At 52.9% G+C, this 20,801-nt stretch overlaps 1 protein-coding gene across 1 annotated transcript; it reads right to left on the bottom strand.

The window, feature by feature from the left end:
• Nucleotides 1-2,439: 2,439 nt before the first annotated feature.
• Nucleotides 2,440-20,437, bottom strand: STK32A (serine/threonine kinase 32A; the record flags this gene model as incomplete). Its single annotated transcript, XM_084268919.1, has 12 exons — nt 2,440-2,539; nt 2,888-2,952; nt 3,289-3,417; nt 4,836-4,961; nt 6,652-6,768; nt 7,747-7,844; nt 8,944-9,033; nt 14,035-14,072; nt 16,975-17,148; nt 17,576-17,727; nt 18,798-18,853; nt 20,386-20,437. The coding sequence occupies 12 exons, from the start codon at nt 20,435-20,437 to the stop codon at nt 2,440-2,442; spliced, it is 1,197 nt and encodes a 398-aa protein (XP_084125045.1).
• Between the last annotated feature and the right edge of the window lie 364 nt (nt 20,438-20,801).

The following is a 20,801-nucleotide window of genomic DNA, read 5'->3' as shown; positions in this document are numbered from 1 at the left end:
TTGCCAGGTAGTAATTAAGCTGAGACTGCCTCTGTGTACAGAGGAAGAAGGGAAAGGAGCGATGGTTTTAGCAGTCTTTGGGGAGTTTGTAAAGATGCAACGTTCTTACCATTAACGTTCTTGAGGTTTTTTTTCTCTTGGCCAGCCAGGGGAATGGCATTTATGCAGCAGCAGATTTCTTCCCAGTGAGGAGCAGGGCTGATTCCTTGTCTGGGACTTCAGATAAACACATTTATGGTGTATGAATCTCTCCACTACCCACAGCACAGTGAGGCAAGTGTAGCTGTGTGCTGGATGGGGAACAGGTAGCACTGCTGGCACAGTCCCTCTAGACCCCAGCTGGGCTGGAGCCCCCAGACCCAGAGTAGGACTTGGCTGGGAATGATGAGTCTGATGGCAGGATGTGGAGACCCCCCACCCACCTCAGCATCCTACAGCCAGAAAGCAGGAATGGCTGTACAAAGGGAGAGCAAGGATGCAGCAATACTAATTGGGTGTGCTGTGACTGGGCAGGATGAGGTGGCTTTCCCATTGCAATGACACCACCACTCCCCCATGATAACCACTTACTGGGGAACTAAACCCACTTCAGCTGTTCCTGAACCGAAGAGGGTCACGCTTTCCCAGCTGGCTGTTTCCACGCCAGTAGTGTACAGCGATGCTGCTGCTCCTGCTCCCAGCCTGAGAGTGAGGAGGCTGCTGATCTGCATCACACGGAGGTGAAGGTACAAAGTGCCCAAGTCACACCCCAGACCCCTCACATTGCTGGGACCTAGAAGGGTATTTGGTGTCATTCTCATCTCCCTGATAGAAATCACTGCTGAGAAAAGCCAGATGAGTGTCAGTAGTGCAGAAACGGCTCCATGAGGGTGGAGCCAGAGGTGTGCAGGCTGGAGCACAGCTGCTTCCCTGCACACACAAATGAACCACAGGAGTCCCAACAGAAACCATCACCAGCTCAATGAGAGGGATTAGTCACCTGTCAGCCTATCAGCAGCAGCTATGAAGACCACTGGTAAGTCTGCACACAATCTGATTTTTTTTCCTGTGTCAGTAATGGGTCAGTCTTCAGCCAGGGAACAAGCAGGTTTAAACTGGGAGGCCAGTAAAGTCCCAGCTGGGTCCAGGCAGGAGGGACACACATTCTGCCTTGGCCACAGACGTAACACTGACTTCTGATAACATGGGAAGCAGCCTTTTGTTTGCTTTTGGTTTTATTCAGGGTTTTTTTGGGGGGGAGTTGGTTGTTTTGGGGTTTGTTTGGGTATTTTTTCAGTTGATCAGTGAGAGGGAGCCAGGAAGGCCCAGGGGATACAAAGAACACCTCTGGGCACACAGTTCATCACACATTGATTGTACTGCTGAGAACAGGGGAGAAAGTCAACTAAGGGCAGTTGGGGTGGGTTTAAACATCAGATCTGCAAAAGCATTTATGTAATAGCATAATTCCCAGCATTACCGTAATAGAGATGCTTCGGCCAATACCACTCTTGGCAAAGACTGCACCAGGAGCGTAGCTTGTGCTGCAAACAGTAGCTGCTTAAATAAGCGCTATTTGGATGGGAGAGGGATTAAAATGGACATTCAAATTACCTCTGCTGTTGGAAGCCAAACCCCGACAGAGCCAGCGAGTGGCAGCAGCTTTGTGTGATGGGGAATGTGTTTCCTGGCTGGGCTGGACCAGCACCTGGATGCAGAACCAGGGCCTGGTTGTTACCGCTTCACTTCTGCGTCTGCCTGGGTGCTCTGCCCACCCACCAGCAGCCCCGCTCTGCTGGGAACGGTACAGGCACCGGCATGGTGAGAGGAAGACACCTTTGCTGCCTGCTCCCTGCTGGGGAAGGAGATGGCCGCCAGCGCCAGCCCGCCATGGCCTGCCACGCCCGCCCTCGCGGGGAGGCTGCTGGCCGTGTCCGTAAGCCAAGGCCACCTTGGCCGGTTTGACTAGTGGAGACTCTGTGGCTGAGACCTTCTTCCAGCCATCAGCCCGTGGGAGTCCTGACCCCACAGAGCCTGGGCCCATGGCTGTCATGGCCCCACTGCGGAGACCGGTACCAGAGGGGACACCTCTGTGCAGAACACATGCTCATCCCTTCGTTCTGCCGCCGACGGTCACTCAGCAGCAGGCCCAAGGGCTGTGACACCAGCCGGCCAAGCCCGGCCATGAATGCCAAATGTCCTCTCCACTTTCACACGGGCACATTCCTGCCTCTGAGAAAGGCACAGTAACAGGACCAGAGCTGAACTGAGCATGGTGAAGCACACAGGCAGCACCCGCAGCCTCTCCTCCTGCACTCAGGGCCCACGGGATGCAGGGTGGAAGGTGGAGGGTGCCCGGCGCCCGCCCTGCCCAGGGCTGTTGGCAGCAGGTGAGTGTGGGGGCCCGGTGTGCTGGGGGGTGTGTGGCAGCGCCGCAAGGAAAGCTGCATGGGGCTGTGTTCAGAGGCTGCTGCTCTGGCTGTCCTCCTTGAATGTGCCTCTGCTTCGTGCCAGGGTCCTGATCCCCTGGGCATCATGGTGGTGGTGGTGGTGCCTCACCCTGCGGGACAGAAAGGGGCAGTCAGGCTGGAGGGGCAGCGCTGAGGCAGGTGCAGTGGGTCTGATCCCCAGCACCGCAGCCGCTTCCCTGCAGGGCTGCACCAAGCCCACAGAAAAACCTATTCCAGTGCTTTACTGTGACAGCAGTGCATTTAGGAGCTAATGTGGGACACGTGATGTGGCGTGTGGCTGTGGCAGAAACGCCATGACAGTGCCTGGAGGTGACAGATGAACCAGCACTCACTGGTTCGGGCTCTGCTCAGCTGTCTTGATGGCAAGCCCACGTACCCCCGCATCGTTGGCCCCAGCCAAAGGCCAGAGTCTGAGGCTGCTCTGGGCCGGCACTTACCTCTCTCTGTTGAACACTATGAAGTCCCTCTGGAGCATCTCCAGGTGCTTCTGAAGATGGCAGGCCTTTTGCGTTTGGAAAGAAAAACAAAGAGAGGGAATAAATTCACAGCTGATACAGAAAAACATTGCAAGGGCAATTTCAAGGAGATACAGTGGTCTCTTTAGGTATAAAACACCTCAGCACCTCAGTGTGGAGCATGGCATTAAGGCGCTCCTCTCACACCAAAGTGGTGTACACACGCTGCCTTCCACCAAAGGGAAGATGTGGACCAGTCTTGGGAATAAAGCTGGTCACAAGGGAAAAATGAACAGCTTTCTGAGGACTTACTAGATGGCAATCAGCTTTCTTGGGAAAGGAGGGACTGCCTTGACCAGGCACTGGTACCTGCTTGCTCTCACCTGGGCCGAGTTGCTCTTGCTGGTGTCTTTCTCCCTTTTAGCCAGGCGCTTCTTTTTCTTGTGAAGAGGTTTGGACTCCAGGATCATTTCTTCCAGTTCAAAGGTGGGGTCACAGTTAAGTCTGCCTTTCTGGGGGGAGAGAGGTACCTTGAGTGACCAGAGCCTGTTGGAGAGTCACTCATAAATCAGATGGCATCTGGGAGCTGAGTTTTGTAAAAACTGAACTAATGAGGCCCACATGCACAGTCAGAGCATCTGCTGCACTTCTACAGAGCGTGACAGGCCCCGTCAGCCAGGAGACGGTGTCAAGATGTGGTGATTTCCCTTTTTGTGGTCACTGCTCCTCCTCAGCCCTGTGCCTGCTTCATCAGGTGAGGAGGAGGATGGTGTGTCTCGGCTGGGAGGAGCCCAGCAGCAGACAACACATGAACACCCACGACACAGAAAACCACCAACAGAAGGGAAAAACACTTCAGTTAATAAATACTCCTAGTGCAGCCCAGCTTTTGTGTGGCTGAAAAGCAATCAGAGTAACACAACAATCCTTGGATTATTCTCCATGAGGGTTATGTTACTTCAGTGCTCATTTAATCCAATTAAAAACTGACCAGAAACACTAATCTATTGTATGTGTTACTTTACCATGAACAATGGGCTTGTTAGGGAGAGTCATTACAGGGAGGAACAATGATCACAGGGTGTGGGGGGGTGACCCCATGCTGCCAGGGAGCCTGTGTCTGCTCACTGCTTTCTGCCTCTGGAGCGCTGGTCAGCAGCTGGGCTGCTCGGCGCCGGGCAGCTCACAGAACCACAGAGTGCTGGGGTTGGAAGGGACCACAAAAGATCATCTAGTCCAACCCCCTGCCAGAGCAGGATCACCTAGATTTGGTCACTCAGGAACCTGTCCAGGTGGGTTTTGAATGTCTCCAGAGGTGACTTCACAGCTTCTCTAGGCAGCCTGTGCCAGGGCCCTGCCACCCTCACAGTGAAACATGGAACCTCCTGTGCGCCCGCTTGCACCCACTGCCCTTTGCCCTGTCATTGGACATCGCTGAGAAGAGCCTGGCTCCGTCCTCCTGACACTCGCCCTTTACATATTTGCAGACACTGATGAGGTCACCCCTCAGCCTCCTCCAGCTCCCTCAGCCTCTCCTCATAAGGAAACTATTCCACTCCCTTCATCAGCCTGGTGTCCCTGCACTGGGCTCTTTCCAGGAGTCCTGTGTCCTCCTGGAGCTGAGGGGCCAGAGTTGGACCCAATACTCCAGGTGTGGTCTCGACAGGGCAGAGCAGATGGGGAGAAGGACCTCTCTTGACCTCCTACTAACACACCCCACGATGCCATCGGCCTTTTTAGCCTTGAGGGCACAGTGCTGGTTGTGGTCACCTTGCTGCCCCCCAGGACCCCCAGGTCCCTCTCACCTACACTGCTCCCCAGCAGGCCAGTCCCCAGCCTGTACTGGGGCCTGTGGTTGTTCTGCCCCAGAAGCCAGAGGCGAGGGCAGGCTGCAGCACAGTGAGAACCCTTCCAATTCAATCTGCCTTACCGTGGGAATGAATTCCGGCATTATCCTCTTCTGGAGAACAGCATCCCAGTTCACATCGGACAGGTATGGGAGGGCCTGGATATCCTTCAGCTGAGAAAAGCGCTTCTCAGGGTTCGGCTCAAGCAGCTGCAGCAAGAGGTAAGTGAAGAGGTGAGAAGGTGAGAGCCTGAGATGCAAAATCAGAGACTGGAGCATGCGGGCGAGTTGTGGCAGCGTTGTACAGGCAGCAGCCGGGCCGGGAAACGACCCTCAGACTTCTGCCAGGGCAGCTGACAGAAGCTGCTCTCTGAAAAGGAGCCGAGGAGCCACTAAGGGCTGCAGAGAGGGCACAGAGCACCTGCAGATGAGCCCCGCACGGCGCGGCCATCAGTGATGGGGAAGGTGTGAGGCTGCGGCAGGTTCTGGTCTGGGCCAGACCACAGGGTTGGCCGTGCCACAGGCTGTGACAAGGAGCCTCTGTCACCGTGGCCTCTCAAGGAGGCATCCCAGGGACACCGTGCGGGATGCAGTGCCCCAGGCCCGCGGTCCTGTCCCACCCCTGACATGCGATGCCAGTGACACGCTCTGCATTGGCAGTGCAGCTCGCTGCCTCCCGCACAGCGCTGTGCTCCAACATGAACGACGTGGCTCTGCCAGGGATAATTTGCCTAGAACGTTAATAAACACAAGAAGTCACAGGAGACGTTTGAGCCAGGAAGGAGGCACACTTGGCCTCATCTATAATGCATATGGCTGTTAAACCAGATGCAAAGGGGCACTTGGAAATCTAAATAATTGTGACACTGCATTATTTATTCACAAGGGAGCCTATATGGCTCACAGCATGTTGTGGTCCAGGGAAGAACTTCCAACATCACAGCACATCCGCAGTAAATATCCCCTATTGCTCTTTGGCTAAAGGAACTATTAGCTCCATTTAATTTTAAGCAAATGGAGACTTTCTTCAATTTTCTCCTTGGAAAGCACGCCATGATTCTGTCTCAGCAAGGGACTGATGCCTTGTTTTCATCAGAGGGGACAAAATACTCCCTCGTACTACCTGGATTAAAAAGCAGATGAAAGCTGCACCAAGTACAACTTTACTGCCAACGCTGATTTGAAAATTAGAAAACCATGTGCATACTTCCCAAAATTTGCAGCTGGTGCTGTTAGGTGGGGTTCAGTGTTTCTGGTTTTCTGCTGCTGCACCCAGTGCCTGACAGTTTGTTTACTGAAGATATGGCTTCACGTCAAACATGACTTCAGCTTCAGAATGATTCTGGTAATGATGCTGAAGCAATTTTTATAACAGCTTTATTAAATAATTGCAGCGGTGCATAAACCTCGTGGCACCCGAGGGTTTCAGCAGTATCAGGGCTTCTTGCAAATCTTTTCACTATTGGGAAATGGGGGGGGGGGGGGGGGGGGGGGGGGGTTAATAAAAAAAAAGGGCGGGTGGGGTTTTTTTGGACAAATGTATGGACACATTATTAATCTACTGCTCAATTACATCCTTCCAGAGAGACAAAGTTACAGGAGAAACCCTGGAAGCAAAGACTGTATGTGTCCTGAGAAGAGATGCATTAGCACTGCATCCCAGCACAAACTCCATCCCCATCGGTCCGGGACAGAGTACAGCTGGCTGGTTATTATGTTAGCGTGGCGTTAGAGATGGACATCGATCTGCCTGAAGGTCACCAACCCTGGGTCTGGCCCCTGTTTGGGACAAATCCCCACATCTCAGGGCAAAGGCCCCGAAGCCCGAGGGACGGACGCGGCTGCTCTCAGCGGGTGCCCAGTATCCTGCGCCCCCGCCCGCCGCCACCGCTGCCCTCACCTTCCTGATCAGCGACACCATGTCTGGGGACCAAGCAGCCGGGTACATCACTGTGGCCGTCCTGAGCACGTGAGCGATCTCATGTGGGGAGGTGTTGGACCGAATGTGATATGGCCTCTGCAAAAAGCACCACGAGGAAAGAGTTTAACTCACCAGCTTTGCCAGGCTTCCTGGGAGAGCTTTTCAGGGCAAAGAAGCTTCAAACAAGGTGTCTGTACACTGCCCAGACCTCCCATGGAAAGTCCCTCCCTATGTGATCCCTGTGACGATAACAGCTAGGTATTTAACCAGCATGACAGGCAGGAGGCAAACCCCCAAAGTCAGACCATCAGCCAGCTTGTGTCTGCCTGGCCCCTGTAATACTTGTACCTCCAAGGGCTCGTGAGAAGGCTTTCAGTACCCGGTGCTGTGGTCAGAGCTCGTGCCTTTTTCAGGCACTGCAAAGGCTGATGATGGTTCCTAGAAACGTGTATTGCTTGTTCGTACTGAAAGAAGTTGTGTAGCCTCACAAGATTTTAAGGAACGTTTTCCTTAAGGAATGTAATTGAAATAATTTTGTCCCACATTTTTACACAGCATTTCCAAAACACTAATCACCTGGTCTGCGAGGCCCCGGCCTCACCTGGGTTAGCAGCTGGACACTGACATGACAGGCGAGGATTGTGCTTCATCAATAATTCACACATCGTGGGGTTGCTCCTGCTCAAACTCTCAGTATTGTTACACCACCACTGAGGTTTGTTCAGGTTTTCTTTTCTCCTTTGCAAGCTGGGAGCTCAAAGCAAACTACACTGCAGCCCAACTTGAGGCGTTGTCATCCCTCAATCAGCTCGGTTTGTGCCCCCAGCTTACGACAACCCAGAGGCCCCTGGGTGCAGCGCGAACTGTCGTGACATGCTGCTCTGCATCGTGACAGTTTCTCTTTGAGCGCTGATCTGAGCTCACACGATCCCAGGTGAAGAGGTGGCTTCCTACACTACCTTTACCCTTACAGCCTTGACCCCGGCTCAGCCCCTTCATCCCCGTTCTAAAGCATCAACCTTTCCGATGGCGCGTAAGGACGGTGGTTGGGGACAGGAGCCGCGCACACGGTACCCGGGTCCTGAGCAGCTCGTAGATGGTGACTCCCAGTGACCACCAGTCCACAGCGAAGGAGTAGCCAGTGGGCTTTGCAGAGTTAAACATCTCAGGGGCTGTGGAGTACAGAAAAAGGAGAGTGTGCCTCGCTGCAGTCTCGCGTGGGAATCGGCAGCACAGAAGAGCGGAGTGGAGCAGAAGGGAGCAGAGGGGAGCAGAGTGGAGCGCAGCATTGCCGAGCAGAGCAGAGCCCAGCAGTTGCTCATGTGTGCAAACCTCACTGCCACTGCCTGTGGCTGCACGGTGGGACCTGCTGACCCGTGTCCTGCTCGGCACCGAGCACCATCCCAGCAGGAGCCAGACCTGACCCAGTTCTCAGCACACCAGCTTGGCCCAGATACCTGCCCACCCCAGGAACAGATGCGCTTTGCGTCCTGGACCCTGCTGAGGACCCAACCCCACGTGCAATTAGTACAGCACAAAACATTCTCTGCGGAGTGAAACCCCAAGGAGCGCCTGGGCCCCTGTGTGCCTCACTGTCCCCCCGATGAAACGGGACCATCACTACCTTCTACTGCAACAGACTGCTACAAAACTTAATTGATTAGTGTGTGTAAATGATGGGTTGGCCTCAAGAACAAGTGTGCCATTGCCTTTGAAACTGAATGTTTAATGCTCAACAAATGCGACCCAGTTTGTTTGGGTTACAGGATGCTCCACATAACTCCTGTAATCACCACAAGATCCAGCAGCCCCCGTTAATTTCCTGTGCTGTACTACATTGACCGTCCTGGCACAGAGCCCTTCCTGCACGGCTGCCCTCCTGCTCCTGGGGCGCCAGAGCCCCCGAGTGCCCCCCTCCCAGATCTCTGTGCTCCTCTGTGCCCAGAGCCTGGAAAGAACACGCCTGGTTCATTACCATGCTCTGGCCCCAACTCCTCCCAGGTATGTCAGCATTATTTTGCTTTATGTTTATTAACTGTGCTTGTGTGATAAGTGTCAAGTGGGCCTCCTGCTGTCTGAAACAAGAGGAGACACAGGGCTCTCCCCTCAGGGCTGCTCCTCACTTGAACACACACACGTTTCGTTATGTACCAGGACATACCAGGAAGAAAAGAGATTAAACTCTCATCACAAAGGACTTCTTAGTGTCCCACCACAGCCACCACATACCCAGGGAGCAGTAAGTTAAGAACACATCACTGTTGTTCTTACCCATGTACGGCTTCGTGCCAGCGACGGTGGTGACCTGTATCTCCTTAGTCAGCATGGTGGCAATGTTGAAATCCGTGATGTGCACGTGTCCTGGAAGACAGAGGTTAACGTGAAATTAGAGCAAATCAAGTTACACATGAGAAACAGCTTTGAATCAGAAACCTAGAGTGAAACACTCTATGAAAAGGGGTCTCCAGGAAAAAATATTCCACTAGGAGAACTGGCAGAAAATGTTTTCAGCTTTCAGGCTGCTTACATCTGTATCCTGTGACATTAAACATCCCCCTACTGACACTGGGGGGGAGGGGGGCGAGGAAGAAAAAGAAAAAGGAAAAAATAAGTTCTCCAATAAGTCATTTAATGATGATTGTTTTGAGTCTTCCTAAATGTGGGGGGAAAGAGAAGCAAACTCTTCTCACAGAAAAAAAATCCACTATTTTTTTGGGGAAAAAAAAAAAAAACCCCTTGATATTTTTGGCTTCCTAACTACTGGCCCTTTGGTGTTCCCAGGTACTAAGCACTCTCCATCTTCCTCTTTAGACAGTGTCTCTCAAATAGACCAAAATATCTTTGGCATCAAACAAGAGGGCCTTGTGCAAGAAACTAAAACACCCCACCCCCCCCCCCCGGGGGGGCAGGAACAGGGTCTGCTATCGTGATACAATATGCACAGCTGTTGTCTGCAAACACAAGCAAGAGGTGGGTGTGATCTGCAGGGATGGGAAACTGGCTCCTGCTGCTTGGCTCCTTTACTTGCCTTTTTTCCCCAAGCACTTAACTGACTATTCCCCATCTCCTGAACTCACAGGGGTGTGCAGGGCAGCCACGGGCAGCGGTACCGGGATCTACACAGGCTGGCATCACTGGAGTGAACGTCTCTGAATCCTGTGGTTAGCTCAGCCTAACTCTTCACATGAAATGCACAGTCACTTTCTTCTCCCTGACCTCAGGCTGCTTCTCCCAAGGCACTGAACTTGCTCATCCCTGAGGGAGCTGGGCTTGTTATCAGAAGTTTGGGAGGTGGTGTTTTGCAGACTCATCACCCTCCTCTAACAGGGGGTGGCTGAGCTGCTGCTGTTCGCTCCAACCACAGAGATCAAATCAAAGTGCCTTTCTGCTGGCAGAGATGCTACGACAGTCATTAGCTTTGGCAGCAAGAAACTCACTGCTGCTTTTGCTCATGGGTTCAAGTAGAATAACATCACTTTTGTATGTCTAAAAGCTGGTGCTTTGGTAGAACACTCCTGCTGTCTTGTGTGGACACCATGAAATATTCCAGTGAATCTCTACCACTGGCCACAGCCCACAGACAGAAGAGCAACACAAGTTTTACCTGCTGCAAGTGCTGGATCAAGCTGGGAAAACTGGGGAATAACAAAATTTGTTATTTCACCTAAAATCACTGAATCACCCCAAGCCCCCCCCCCCCCCATGTCTGTTCAATACTGCAGAGCTGCACCCTGGGCTCTCCAAGTCCCGCTGAGATGCAGGTTTCCTGGTTAAATCTGCAGTGCTCAGGGGGCTAGGAAGGAAGGAAGGAAGGAAAACTTGAGGTCTGTGGAAAGAAGGAAGAAGGGAAATCTTGAGGTGCCTCTGGCGAGCTGTGGGCACTGCTGGGGGCACCCGACCAGCCTGTTCAGAGCACACGTCTCCCCATGCTGCCCACACTGGCAGAATGACATGCAGCTCCCTTGTCAGGGCACATTCTCTATGTCTTTGCACTGCTGCTCCCTTCACCTCTGGCTCTCGTTCTACTTGGTGGGCAGCTGTTTTCATACAGATGAATCATAAAGACTGATTGAGAATTTGGTATTCCCAGCACAAACATGCCTTTCACTGGATGCATCATTTAAATTATTCACTTCAAATAAATCACAAGCCAGATAAACTAGCCCTCTTGGGAAATCACCAGACCAAGCCCACGAGGCTGAGGAGGTCGGCGCTGGATGGAACGACGAGGCTGAACGGCGACATTACAGACCAGAGTGGACAGTGCAACAGTGATGGCAGCTACTGGTAACCAAGAGGGGAGGGCTGGGTATTGCTGCTGAGCTTTAGGGTCAAACTTTAAGGCATGTGTTTCTGTGATTGCTCAGCATCTCTCACTGCAGCCAGGGCTGTGCTCCGGACACAGCGTCCTTCCCAAGCTCAGCCTGGCTGCTCCAACTGGCACGTGCAGATCGAGCCTCTGGTTCTGCATTACGGCAGAGAATTTTCTTATTAGATTCTGTTACTGCAAAATTCCTTCACCTTTCTAGAGAATCTTTTGTGCAGAAACATAGGAGGCTTCTGCCGATTCCACTCAGATAACCTTTCAAGGAATATGAAGCCAGAGACATGAGTGGGGTGTGGAGGCTCAGACGGATGGTGCCCTGATGTTCTCATCTGAGATTAGAGAGCAAATGGGCCATGCATGCAGTGCCTGTGTTGGGACAGGCTCACCCGCTTTAGCGCTGCCCTCCAGAACCTTTCAGCAGTGGTACAAGGAATAGCACTGACAAAGCTTCACAGGGCTTCTCAAAACCACTCTTGGTTTCACTGGAGATAAAACTGAGCTTTTCTTCAATTTTATTAGATAAATGACTTGGGCAATAACTCCTGACAAATGAGTCCCAGTTCCTGGAAGCAGCCATCTGCCACATTCTTTCATCCCCAGGTGAGCTGTGCTGTCACTGAGCCAAGACACTGATCTGCCGTTGAAGGGGGAAGCACGTTGTGCTTGTGATGACTGCTGAGGGTAGTCAGCTGCTGAGGACCTGCTCCAGATCTCTGATGTCAAACCACTGCGTTACCTATTGCACAGAAAGATACTTGCCTGATACTCTGCTTTACTTATGGCCCACTTTAATTTCTGAGCTGAAATTACTGTGATCGTACAGACTGTCACTGACCAGGGTGACAGAGGCCAGCGCATGATGCGTGTGTCAAGTCCGTGACAGTCGGCAGCAGGACTGTCACATTCAACGTGTGGTATCACAAGAAGCATTCATACTGTCAACAACCTGAACCAGCTCCCGGCACACATGGGATCAGCATCCGCACGATGGGTATCAGGGTTCGTGACAGAGACGGGCGCCTGGCAACGTGTAAACATGAAGGGCTGGAGGAGCCACAGCTGGAAAGGGACTCCACAGCTGGAAAGGGACCTGGGCTGCAGGGCAGAGTTAGGGGCAAGAAGACACTTACAACTGAAGGACTGAAGTCTGATTGCTGAAGGTCTTCAGGTGCTTCCCACTCTCAGGGGACTGCTCTCAATCAAGAGGCTTATAAAAAATTGATGTTACAAATGGCAAATATTTTGTGATGAGAGTTGTGAAAGCCTGGTGAGGAGAGAGGAGAGGGAATGGGGAGCTGCAGCTCCATATCATGAGGAAAGATACTGAAAAGCCAGAACAATCTGCTAGGGTAAACGATAATAAACATCCCACAATATCAGCTGCTCTGGAGACAAGGGAAAAACTGAACTGTGCCTGCACAAAGCTTTCTGTGTGTGAGGGCACAGAGCTTTGCTGCCATCGATACAGAAGTGCTACAAGTCATAGTCAGAAGGACACTAAAGTCAAGGGTACATCCACAGAAAATAACTCTGAAACCTCTGCCACAGTTAAAGCATCACAGGGAGCAGAGAATAGGCTCAAAAATCACCCCAAATGGCAGCATCATTACGGAAGTTTGCAGGTTACATCCTGCTGAGTTGAGCACAACCTCAGAGACAAGCTGAGCTTCCCCACATCTTTCCCCTCTGCAGGGAATGCTGACCTACATTCCATGTCTCTGGAGCTCCCAGCTCCCCCTCGAGCAGCCCCAGACTCCCCAGTCCTATGGGGCACCGGGCGGTTCCTGGAAGATGCTCACAGGTCACTGTGCCCACTGGTGAGGACCGACCACACGTGCCCCACACTAGCCCCACACCGTGCTGGCTGGGAGGGCGGCCCAGGAGCCAGGGCAGCGCTGGAAGCCCGGCCAGGATGGCCAGGGCCACATGGTACCGACCAACACCAGCGGGAGGGAGGAGGTCTGGGCATCGGTCTGTCATGGAGCAGCACCGGGTGAGGCAGGGAAGAGGCTGCTGCACTTGGAGGCAGAAGCAGCTTTGCCGACAGCTCCTAAATAAAAAATTAGCTAGCACTTGGAAATCAGAGGTCATATGCAAAATGGGTAGAGTCTGGGCTCGGGCGCTGCCAGGCAACCCTACTCACACACGCCAGTCACGGCGATTCCTCGGGAGCTGCAGCATCTCCCTTGCAGCCTCTGAAGTGATAATGGATTCAGATACGCCTGGCCCTGCGCTGACTCTCTCCCCCAGTGCCTTGCTGCAGTTGCTAATGAAGATTTCTCACAACCACCCAGTTTCACATTTTTTTGAAAATCCGTTTAATGACAAAGTGTTTTTCTAATGAGTTAAAAGCTAATAAATACCAGACAACTCTTCTCTGTGAGAGCTTTGCCAGGACAAAAAAATGTGTCTGGAGAGTAATGCAAGAACATAGAGAGAGTTTTGCCTGAGAAAAAGACTAAAGAAAAAAATTACAGCAACATCTATAATACACCTGGCCCCAAATCCTCTTCAGCACTCCCTCACCATGTCAAACACTCAAGGAAAAACAAAATACCTGAATGAAGCTTGCCTACCCAACTGTAAGTAATGGTGTTTGTGAGCACACGACACAGCCCCAATTATGGGTCAGGTTTTACAAATGCACAAATCACATTTCCATGCAAACGGTCACAAGGTTTAAGCAGGAGCCAAAACGGGTCTTAGACCAAGTTCTGGTGGGATGGGACCAACCACGAGCAGCACAGAGGAGCCTGTGTCCCTGCCGACACATCCCAGGGACGCCATCAGCCGAACACCAAGGCACCCCTAACACCGCAGCATCGCAGGGCGCACGGTGCTCTGAGGGCACAAGACAACGATGCCCAAAAAGCAAAAGACAGCAACCAGAGCAGGAAGGGTCAGTCCCATTGTGAACAGGACTGAAGGAGCGAGAGCAACGCAAAATGAAGACAAGAGCAGGACCCTGCACTGAACCTGTGTCCTGCTCCTGGCTCTGCCTTTGTGCGTGTGCAGGAGAAGCGACTGGCACTTACCCTGCTCGTCCAGTAAAATGTTGTCAGGTTTGATGTCTCTGAAAAAAGGCAGAAGAGGAGAGAGCATTAGAACAGGACAGGACATGGGCTACAGACACTGGGGAAGCCCAGGCTCCCAAGGGACATCGTGCCCTAGGACGTGTCTTTGCTCTGATGTTCCCGCAGTGTTTGGTTTGGGCACAGGACAACAGCCAAACAGCAAGAGCAGGGTGGCACAGGGCTATGGCAGCAAAGACTGCTGTGTCTTGGACTGTCAGCACTTGTCTTGTGTCCCCATGGCATCAGAGCTTCATTTCATCTCTCTCCCCTGTTTCTGTACTATCTGAGAGCTGTTCCCTTTCTCTCGGTAAAAATAAAATGGTTTCAGGATCTTTGTTCTGGAAACAAATGCGTTTCCCACAGGTTTCATCCCCGAATTAAAAGAGCCCAAACAACAAGGTAATACCTACAGCAGTGCCACGGGGACCACGCTGTGCTGAGGGGAGAGGCAGACACCTGATAGCCTGCTGTATACACCCGATAGCCTGCTGTACACACCCCAGTGACTCAACAAGATATTACCTGCTTTTAATGAGCTCATTACACGAGCCGGGCACGCAGCCATCTGACACTGATGCAGAAGGCCACGCGAGCAATCCTCACCCCCCGGCGCTCCCCCAGCCCAGGAGGGTTAAACGTGTTTAAATGTGAGCATCATCTTTAGAACACAGTCACTGTGATCACTCTGAATCCACCTAGCTGCCTGGAGCGAGAGAAAGGCAAAGTTCCTGGTGATGGCAGAATGGTGGCTGGTTCTCTGGCACCTGCTCACCTAGAGCACTTGGGTGGGTTGTAAGTACCAGCTGCCTTCCCCGTGCCCTCCCAGTGACAACAGGGACAGGCATCCTCATCGCGACAGGACGGGGACGTCTCAGGCGCAGCAAAACCGTGCCACTGGCTGAGCCTGAGGGCCAGATGGGCAGGAGCTCGGTGTCTGGCAGAGAGGAGGGGTCCTGTGCTGTGTATTGCTGAGTATTTCCCACTCTTCTACCTGTAGGTAGGAATAGTCAGAGCCCTGAGCCTGTGCCTGCTGCCTCTATGCAGCATAGTTCAGGCAAAGAAAAGCAGTTGCACGCCCATCTCCTGATGTTCCCAATTACAGTTGCTGCAGCATAATTGACTCAGATGACTCACTATATCAATCTAGCATTGTCCCACTGGGTTAGTGTTAATTAAACAACTTGCATTACAGTGTTAATTAAGTAACTTGCAGGTTTTGCAAGCTGCTGTACAAGTTTTGCTGTACTTGATTCACCTTAAACACGTATCACTGCTGGAAATACACATTACAGCCCGAACTTCGGCTATAGCAAGTGTGCTTATTCACAAGGGACCCTCTGGAACGTCCCGGGAGCTCTGTCCTTTGGCCACTCTCCTTGTGCCCACCCCTGTGCCGCAGCAGGATAACAGCGCACCCCTCGGCGATGCTGACCACAGCCCCCGGCGCCCAGTGCTCCTGCAGCTATCACGTCTTTCACCGTTAATGAGGGACAGTCTCCTCCTCGCACAGACTCCTTACAGCATTGAGTCGTGAGGAACCTCTAGCCCCTTGGTCCTACGACCGCCACACCCACTGTAGTACACTACTAATGGAGAAGGATTTCCTCCCTGTGCCCAACTCTGCTCACTCCAGCCAAACCAACAGCACAAGGATCGACCCGAGGACTGAGCAGCCACATCTGCCTTTCACGATGTTTAATTCATGCTCATCCATTATTTGGTGCCAGTGAGCAGGTGCTGGGCAGGGGCAGCACACCCCTCCCACCCCCCCCCGCATCGCTGCATGCCAGCTCCATGCCCCGGACCACAGCAGTGCCTGCTGGAACCATACAGGGCAGCGAGGACGGCTGAGATCCAGAGCATCAGGGTAGAAATGCAGGCACAAACCGAAACCAGCATCAGGATAGATGAGAGTCCTGAGAGCTTGGGAGCTGTTCTCGAGGGGGACTGACTCCAGCCCAAGCAGAGCAAAACCTTCTGGGACTCTCCACAGCAGCGGGGGATGTGCTACAGGCATGGCAAGCATCCACCTTTGTGCTTTCCTGTCTCAGAACTGGCAGCCAAGCGCTGCAGATACACATTAATCTTCCCTCAAATGGCATGTTCCTTCCCTCACTAACAGCCAGCGCCCTCTCAGTTTCACATCTCACACCAAGCTTTGTACCTCACAGGAATGCTCCTCTGGAGTGATGTTAATAAAGGAGACAGCCTTCTCCCCGGCTGCACTCACCCTCTGCTCGTCCCTCCCTAGTCATACTCCCCATGAGCAGCTGCCAAGTCAAACCTTGGGCCCCGAGGCCTGCACCACTCGGCACACCAGTGGAAGGCAGCCACACATCTGTCTAGAGCCAGACCATCCAGCCAGGGAAAAGCTCAGCCTCCTCTGGCATTTACCAGATCTTTGCTGGAAGGGCTCAACCTTTTTCACTGGCCATGAAAACTCTGGGTGCCAAAAGGGAACCCCCACTGCCCCCAGGAAGCTCAGCCTGACACGGAGAAGAGCTGTGCCTGTTCCCAGCCCTCGTCCTGCAGTGGGTACGGAGAGTCTGGGAGCCAGAGGGAGAGGCCTTCGAGTGCCACAGCGGGGGAGCTTTGACCGCTGACACCTACACCCCCAGACCAGCTCAGGCAGTAATGAGCTACAGCTAATTAAACCTATTAGAGAGCCTATAGCAGGATCAGCCAGCAGATCAAACATGCTGCAGCGGAGCTGTCCCAGAGGGAGAAGTGACTCCCTGTCGCATGCGGCACCTGCGGGCAGCCGAGCGTTCCACCCCAGAGCACACACACGAGGGATGCTTCCTTTAGCTCCATCTCCCCTCTGCCCTTCACACAAAGGGGAACGTGCGTCCGCCCTGCCTGTATTTAGGAGCAGCAGCCCACCTGCAGTGCCCGGCTGACCTGTGGATGATGTGCCTGCTCTGGAGGTAGTCCAGGGCCAGCGCCAGCTCGCAGATGAAGAGCTTCACGGTGCCTTCCTGGAACCGCACGTTTTGCTGGAGGTGGTAACGCAGGTCACCCCCGAGCAGCAGGTCTACAACCATAAACATGTCTTCCTCGTCCTGGAACGAGTACCTGAAGTGGCAGGAGAGTAAAAAGAGAGACAGGTGGTATCTCTGGGAACACTCATCATTTCTTGGAACCTTTCCCCTTGGTAAACAATAGTTTCATGACCCTTCTGTGCCCCATTTCCCACTGCAACCCAACTCCTACCGCCCATGTTCTCAAAACAAGTGAGAAGACAGTAATTGGCTTCAGATCCACAACCATGTCAGTGCAGCCTGTATGAACAGGTACCAGCAGGCTGACCAGGACAGAGCCCCAGTGTTTCTATATCCGGTTTGTTGCTATCAGCCACTTCTAAACCAAAGCTCCACTCAAACCCTTTACTCCAGTGCAGCGTCTTTCCCAAACAGCCATGGAGGGAGGCGGACAGGTCTGGCAGCCCAGCACAGCTCCTGTGAGCATTCATCCCATAAATTAAATAAGAAGGGGTGCTTACCATAAATTAACTAAGAAGGGGTGCTCCAGGCCCTGCATGATCTGCAGCTCCTTGAAAACGTTTCTCACTTCATTCCGCTCCAGGCACTTTTGCTTATTCATGTATTTCATGGCATACATCTTCTTGGTGTCGTTCTTCTGCACAACACAGACCTGAGCGAGCAAATCAAGGGGTAGATCAGAGATGATGTGTCAGCAGATTTAGGCAGGTAAAACAGTGGCTGTAGTGAAGTCCATGCTGCCAAGTCGCAGCCCCACGCACGGACGCTGCAGCATTGGACATCACCAGCAGATCCCTCGCCCAGTTGTCAAAGAACAAATCTGGGGGGCCAGGGGGGAGGGAAGGTGAAGGGATTTATCACCACAAAGACAGGAGACAGGGAACCTCACATGAATCACCGTTTAACTTCATGGCACCAATCGGGTTGTGTTACTGCTCAGAAGAATTGATTCCACCACAGAGTTACGGGGGGGTGGCACCCGAATTCCCACTTCCTCCATAGGTCAGGTCATGAACCCTGGGCTTGATTTGCGGGGCACTGGGGGTTGAATTGTAACCCTCCCTAGGGTTACACTTCCTCAAATCGAGAAAGAAACACTGCTCCAGGGAAAGTCTGTGACACTGCACCACAAACCAGGCTGGCTTTCCAGATTGGGATGAATTCACAAAGTTTCAGCCAGCCTTTTTTTGTTCTGCCACCAAATAAACCTCCCTGCCACACTCTGAACCCAGGACACCCCCACTACTGGCAAACAACCTTCTGGAATCCAGTCAGCATGGACAAGCATGGACTTCCACAGCAGCATGGAAATAAAACTGACCTGTGACTGTTTGTAACAAACACTGTGTTTCACAGAAACATCCCCTCAAAAATCACCAGCCCTGTGATGCTGACTGCAGTTCTTTATGAAGATGCATCGTGATGCTCAGCGTTGCTTTGCCTGGGAATCGTAGAAAATGCTTGTCCAGAAGCATAATGAAATTCAGGTCATTTGATTTATCAGCATCTCATGTTAATCTCCTGTAATACAATTTGTGGCTACGGAATGGAAGAGGAATCGGGCTGCAATTCCTTCTGGTTACCAGGAGTTCAAGCTCAGGCCAAACCCTGCTGACAATGCCGCGGTTATTCCCTCGCCCTCACGTGAGCCTCTGACTCACCCATCTCCCAGTCCCATTCCCAGCTGCCCGAAGGAAACGTGAGCAGCTCCCCAGCACTCACCTTCCCAAAGCTGCCCTTCCCGATAGCTCGCAGGATTTCAAAGTGCTCGAAGGTGACTGCAAGAAAGAGCAGATGTCCAAACCTCAAACGCTGAGCAGCCGTGCAGCCCCCTGCTTCTGCTTCTTTGTTACCCCCTAAGAGCTGAGAAAGCCCAGGGACACCCTGGCAGCTTCCTGCTGCTCCTGGCTGCATGGGTGGTGTTTGCAGCCTGGTGTTTCACAGGCTCAGTGTGTTTCTCTTCCCTTCCAGCCCCTGGCTGGAGAATGGGGGGGCAGGGAGGGGCGCAAGGATGGAGTGTGGTTTGTGGGGTAACCCAAAGGGCCCCACACACCCACCAAGTGCTGCTGCTCAGCCAGGGCAAAAGCTGCCTGTGCTTCGTCCTAGGCACTGAGCAGACCAGAGGCGTTTTCCAAAGATACTAACCAGGCAGGTGGGGTTTTGTTCAATAAAAAGATGATGCTTGAAGGTCATCACACTGCCTCAGCCTTATAACCCACTGCCCAAGATTACTCCAGAAAAAGGCTGAAAACAGGCACCATGCGCTTGGCCGGGAGCGTGACACCCACACAGTGACCTGCTCTCAGAGTAATGTCACAGGACAGGAGCACCCCATTACAAAACTGTCCTTTTCATTGCCATCATCTTGTAAAGCAGGGTACCACAATCTAACCATACTTTATGGTTTCCAGCTATAGCACTTGAAAAAAAAGACCAGTTTTTAGGCCCAGGAGCTTTTTCTGAATGTGGAATAAGAGCAGGGAAAGGTCAGAGCTAAATACCAGTTGGTAACGATTGAGTCTAACTAGATCTGTTTACCACTCAGGCTGTCTGTGAGGTGGGTGGTGGGTGGATACCTGCAGAGGGGGTGTGAAGATGCTTATCACCCGCAGGGAAATTGAGAGGGAATGAAGCCCTCCCTGCCCGCTGTGCAGAGGGTGCCCGCAGGAGCCATGTGCTGTAAACACGGCCCATGATGGTGGGGAGAGGGGTCTCTGGTCCCAGGCACTGGGCTCTGCGATGGGGGCAGATCATGAGGCACTGGCCTCTGGTGCTGCTCCCAGCCCTTCCCAGGTGTCAGGCCCACATGCTGGTGTCCCAGAGCTGCCTGGATGGGCAGTCACCAGGAAGCTCCACTGCTGCTGTGACCAGGTCTCCCCCAGGGGCCTTCCCACTGAGCCCAAAGCTGGGATGGGAACACTCACCACTCCAGCCACCGAGCACAAAGCTGGGATGGGAACATGCAACACTCCAGCTACCTTCCCACCACGCTTCGTACCCAGTGCTGTGATCTCCAGAACAAACTTCCCACCTCTGAAGTGTCTGGCAGTGACCTGAGACACTCCACACCAAAGCCCTGCCAACAGCTGCTCCCCCTGTGCCCAGACACAGGGACCAGAGGTGGAGGGACCACCAGAGCTCTGCAGGAGACCACGGGCTCACTGCTGCTGCTTCTGCTGCTGTGCACCCCAATGCACCAGTGATGAACCAAGACACCGGGTGTCTGCACCCCGGCGCGGGAGCTGGCGTGGCTCACAGGATCACAGTCCCTAGGCTGGTGGGCTTTGCAGCTCCAGGCAGCAGTTCTTACCGTCTTCATTTTCACCCAGGGATGGCGACTTGCTGGACGTGTTTGCCCCCATGATGAGCTCAGCCCAGGCTCTGCTCTCTCAGCTTCTCTGTCAGGTTTCCACCCTCGAGGCTGGTGCCTCCAGGACCGTCACTGCTGGTAGAGCTGGGTGATGTTCTGCTGGCACATCCTGGAGAGGGCAGGAGGCAAGAAATCATTATCAGGCTGCACCAAGGAGCATTTTGCAGCTGGATATTCACTGCTATGGAGGCAAAACTGAGCACCCATGGAAAAGCACTTTATAATGAAGATGATAGAGAATCCCAATACCATCATGTCCTTGTGACCTGGAGCAGGGCTGCTGCCCACTGAGGGACACCTAGAAACAGACCAGCAGGTCTGAGGGTCTGGCTCAGGTTTGCTGTATCACCCAATAC

This window comes from Gallinula chloropus (assembly GCF_964237585.1).
Source record: "Gallinula chloropus genome assembly, chromosome: 10".
Classification (NCBI taxonomy): domain Eukaryota; kingdom Metazoa; phylum Chordata; class Aves; order Gruiformes; family Rallidae; genus Gallinula; species Gallinula chloropus.
The sequence above is the reverse complement of the archived record's forward strand: the minus strand, read 5'-3'. Positions and strand labels throughout refer to the sequence as shown.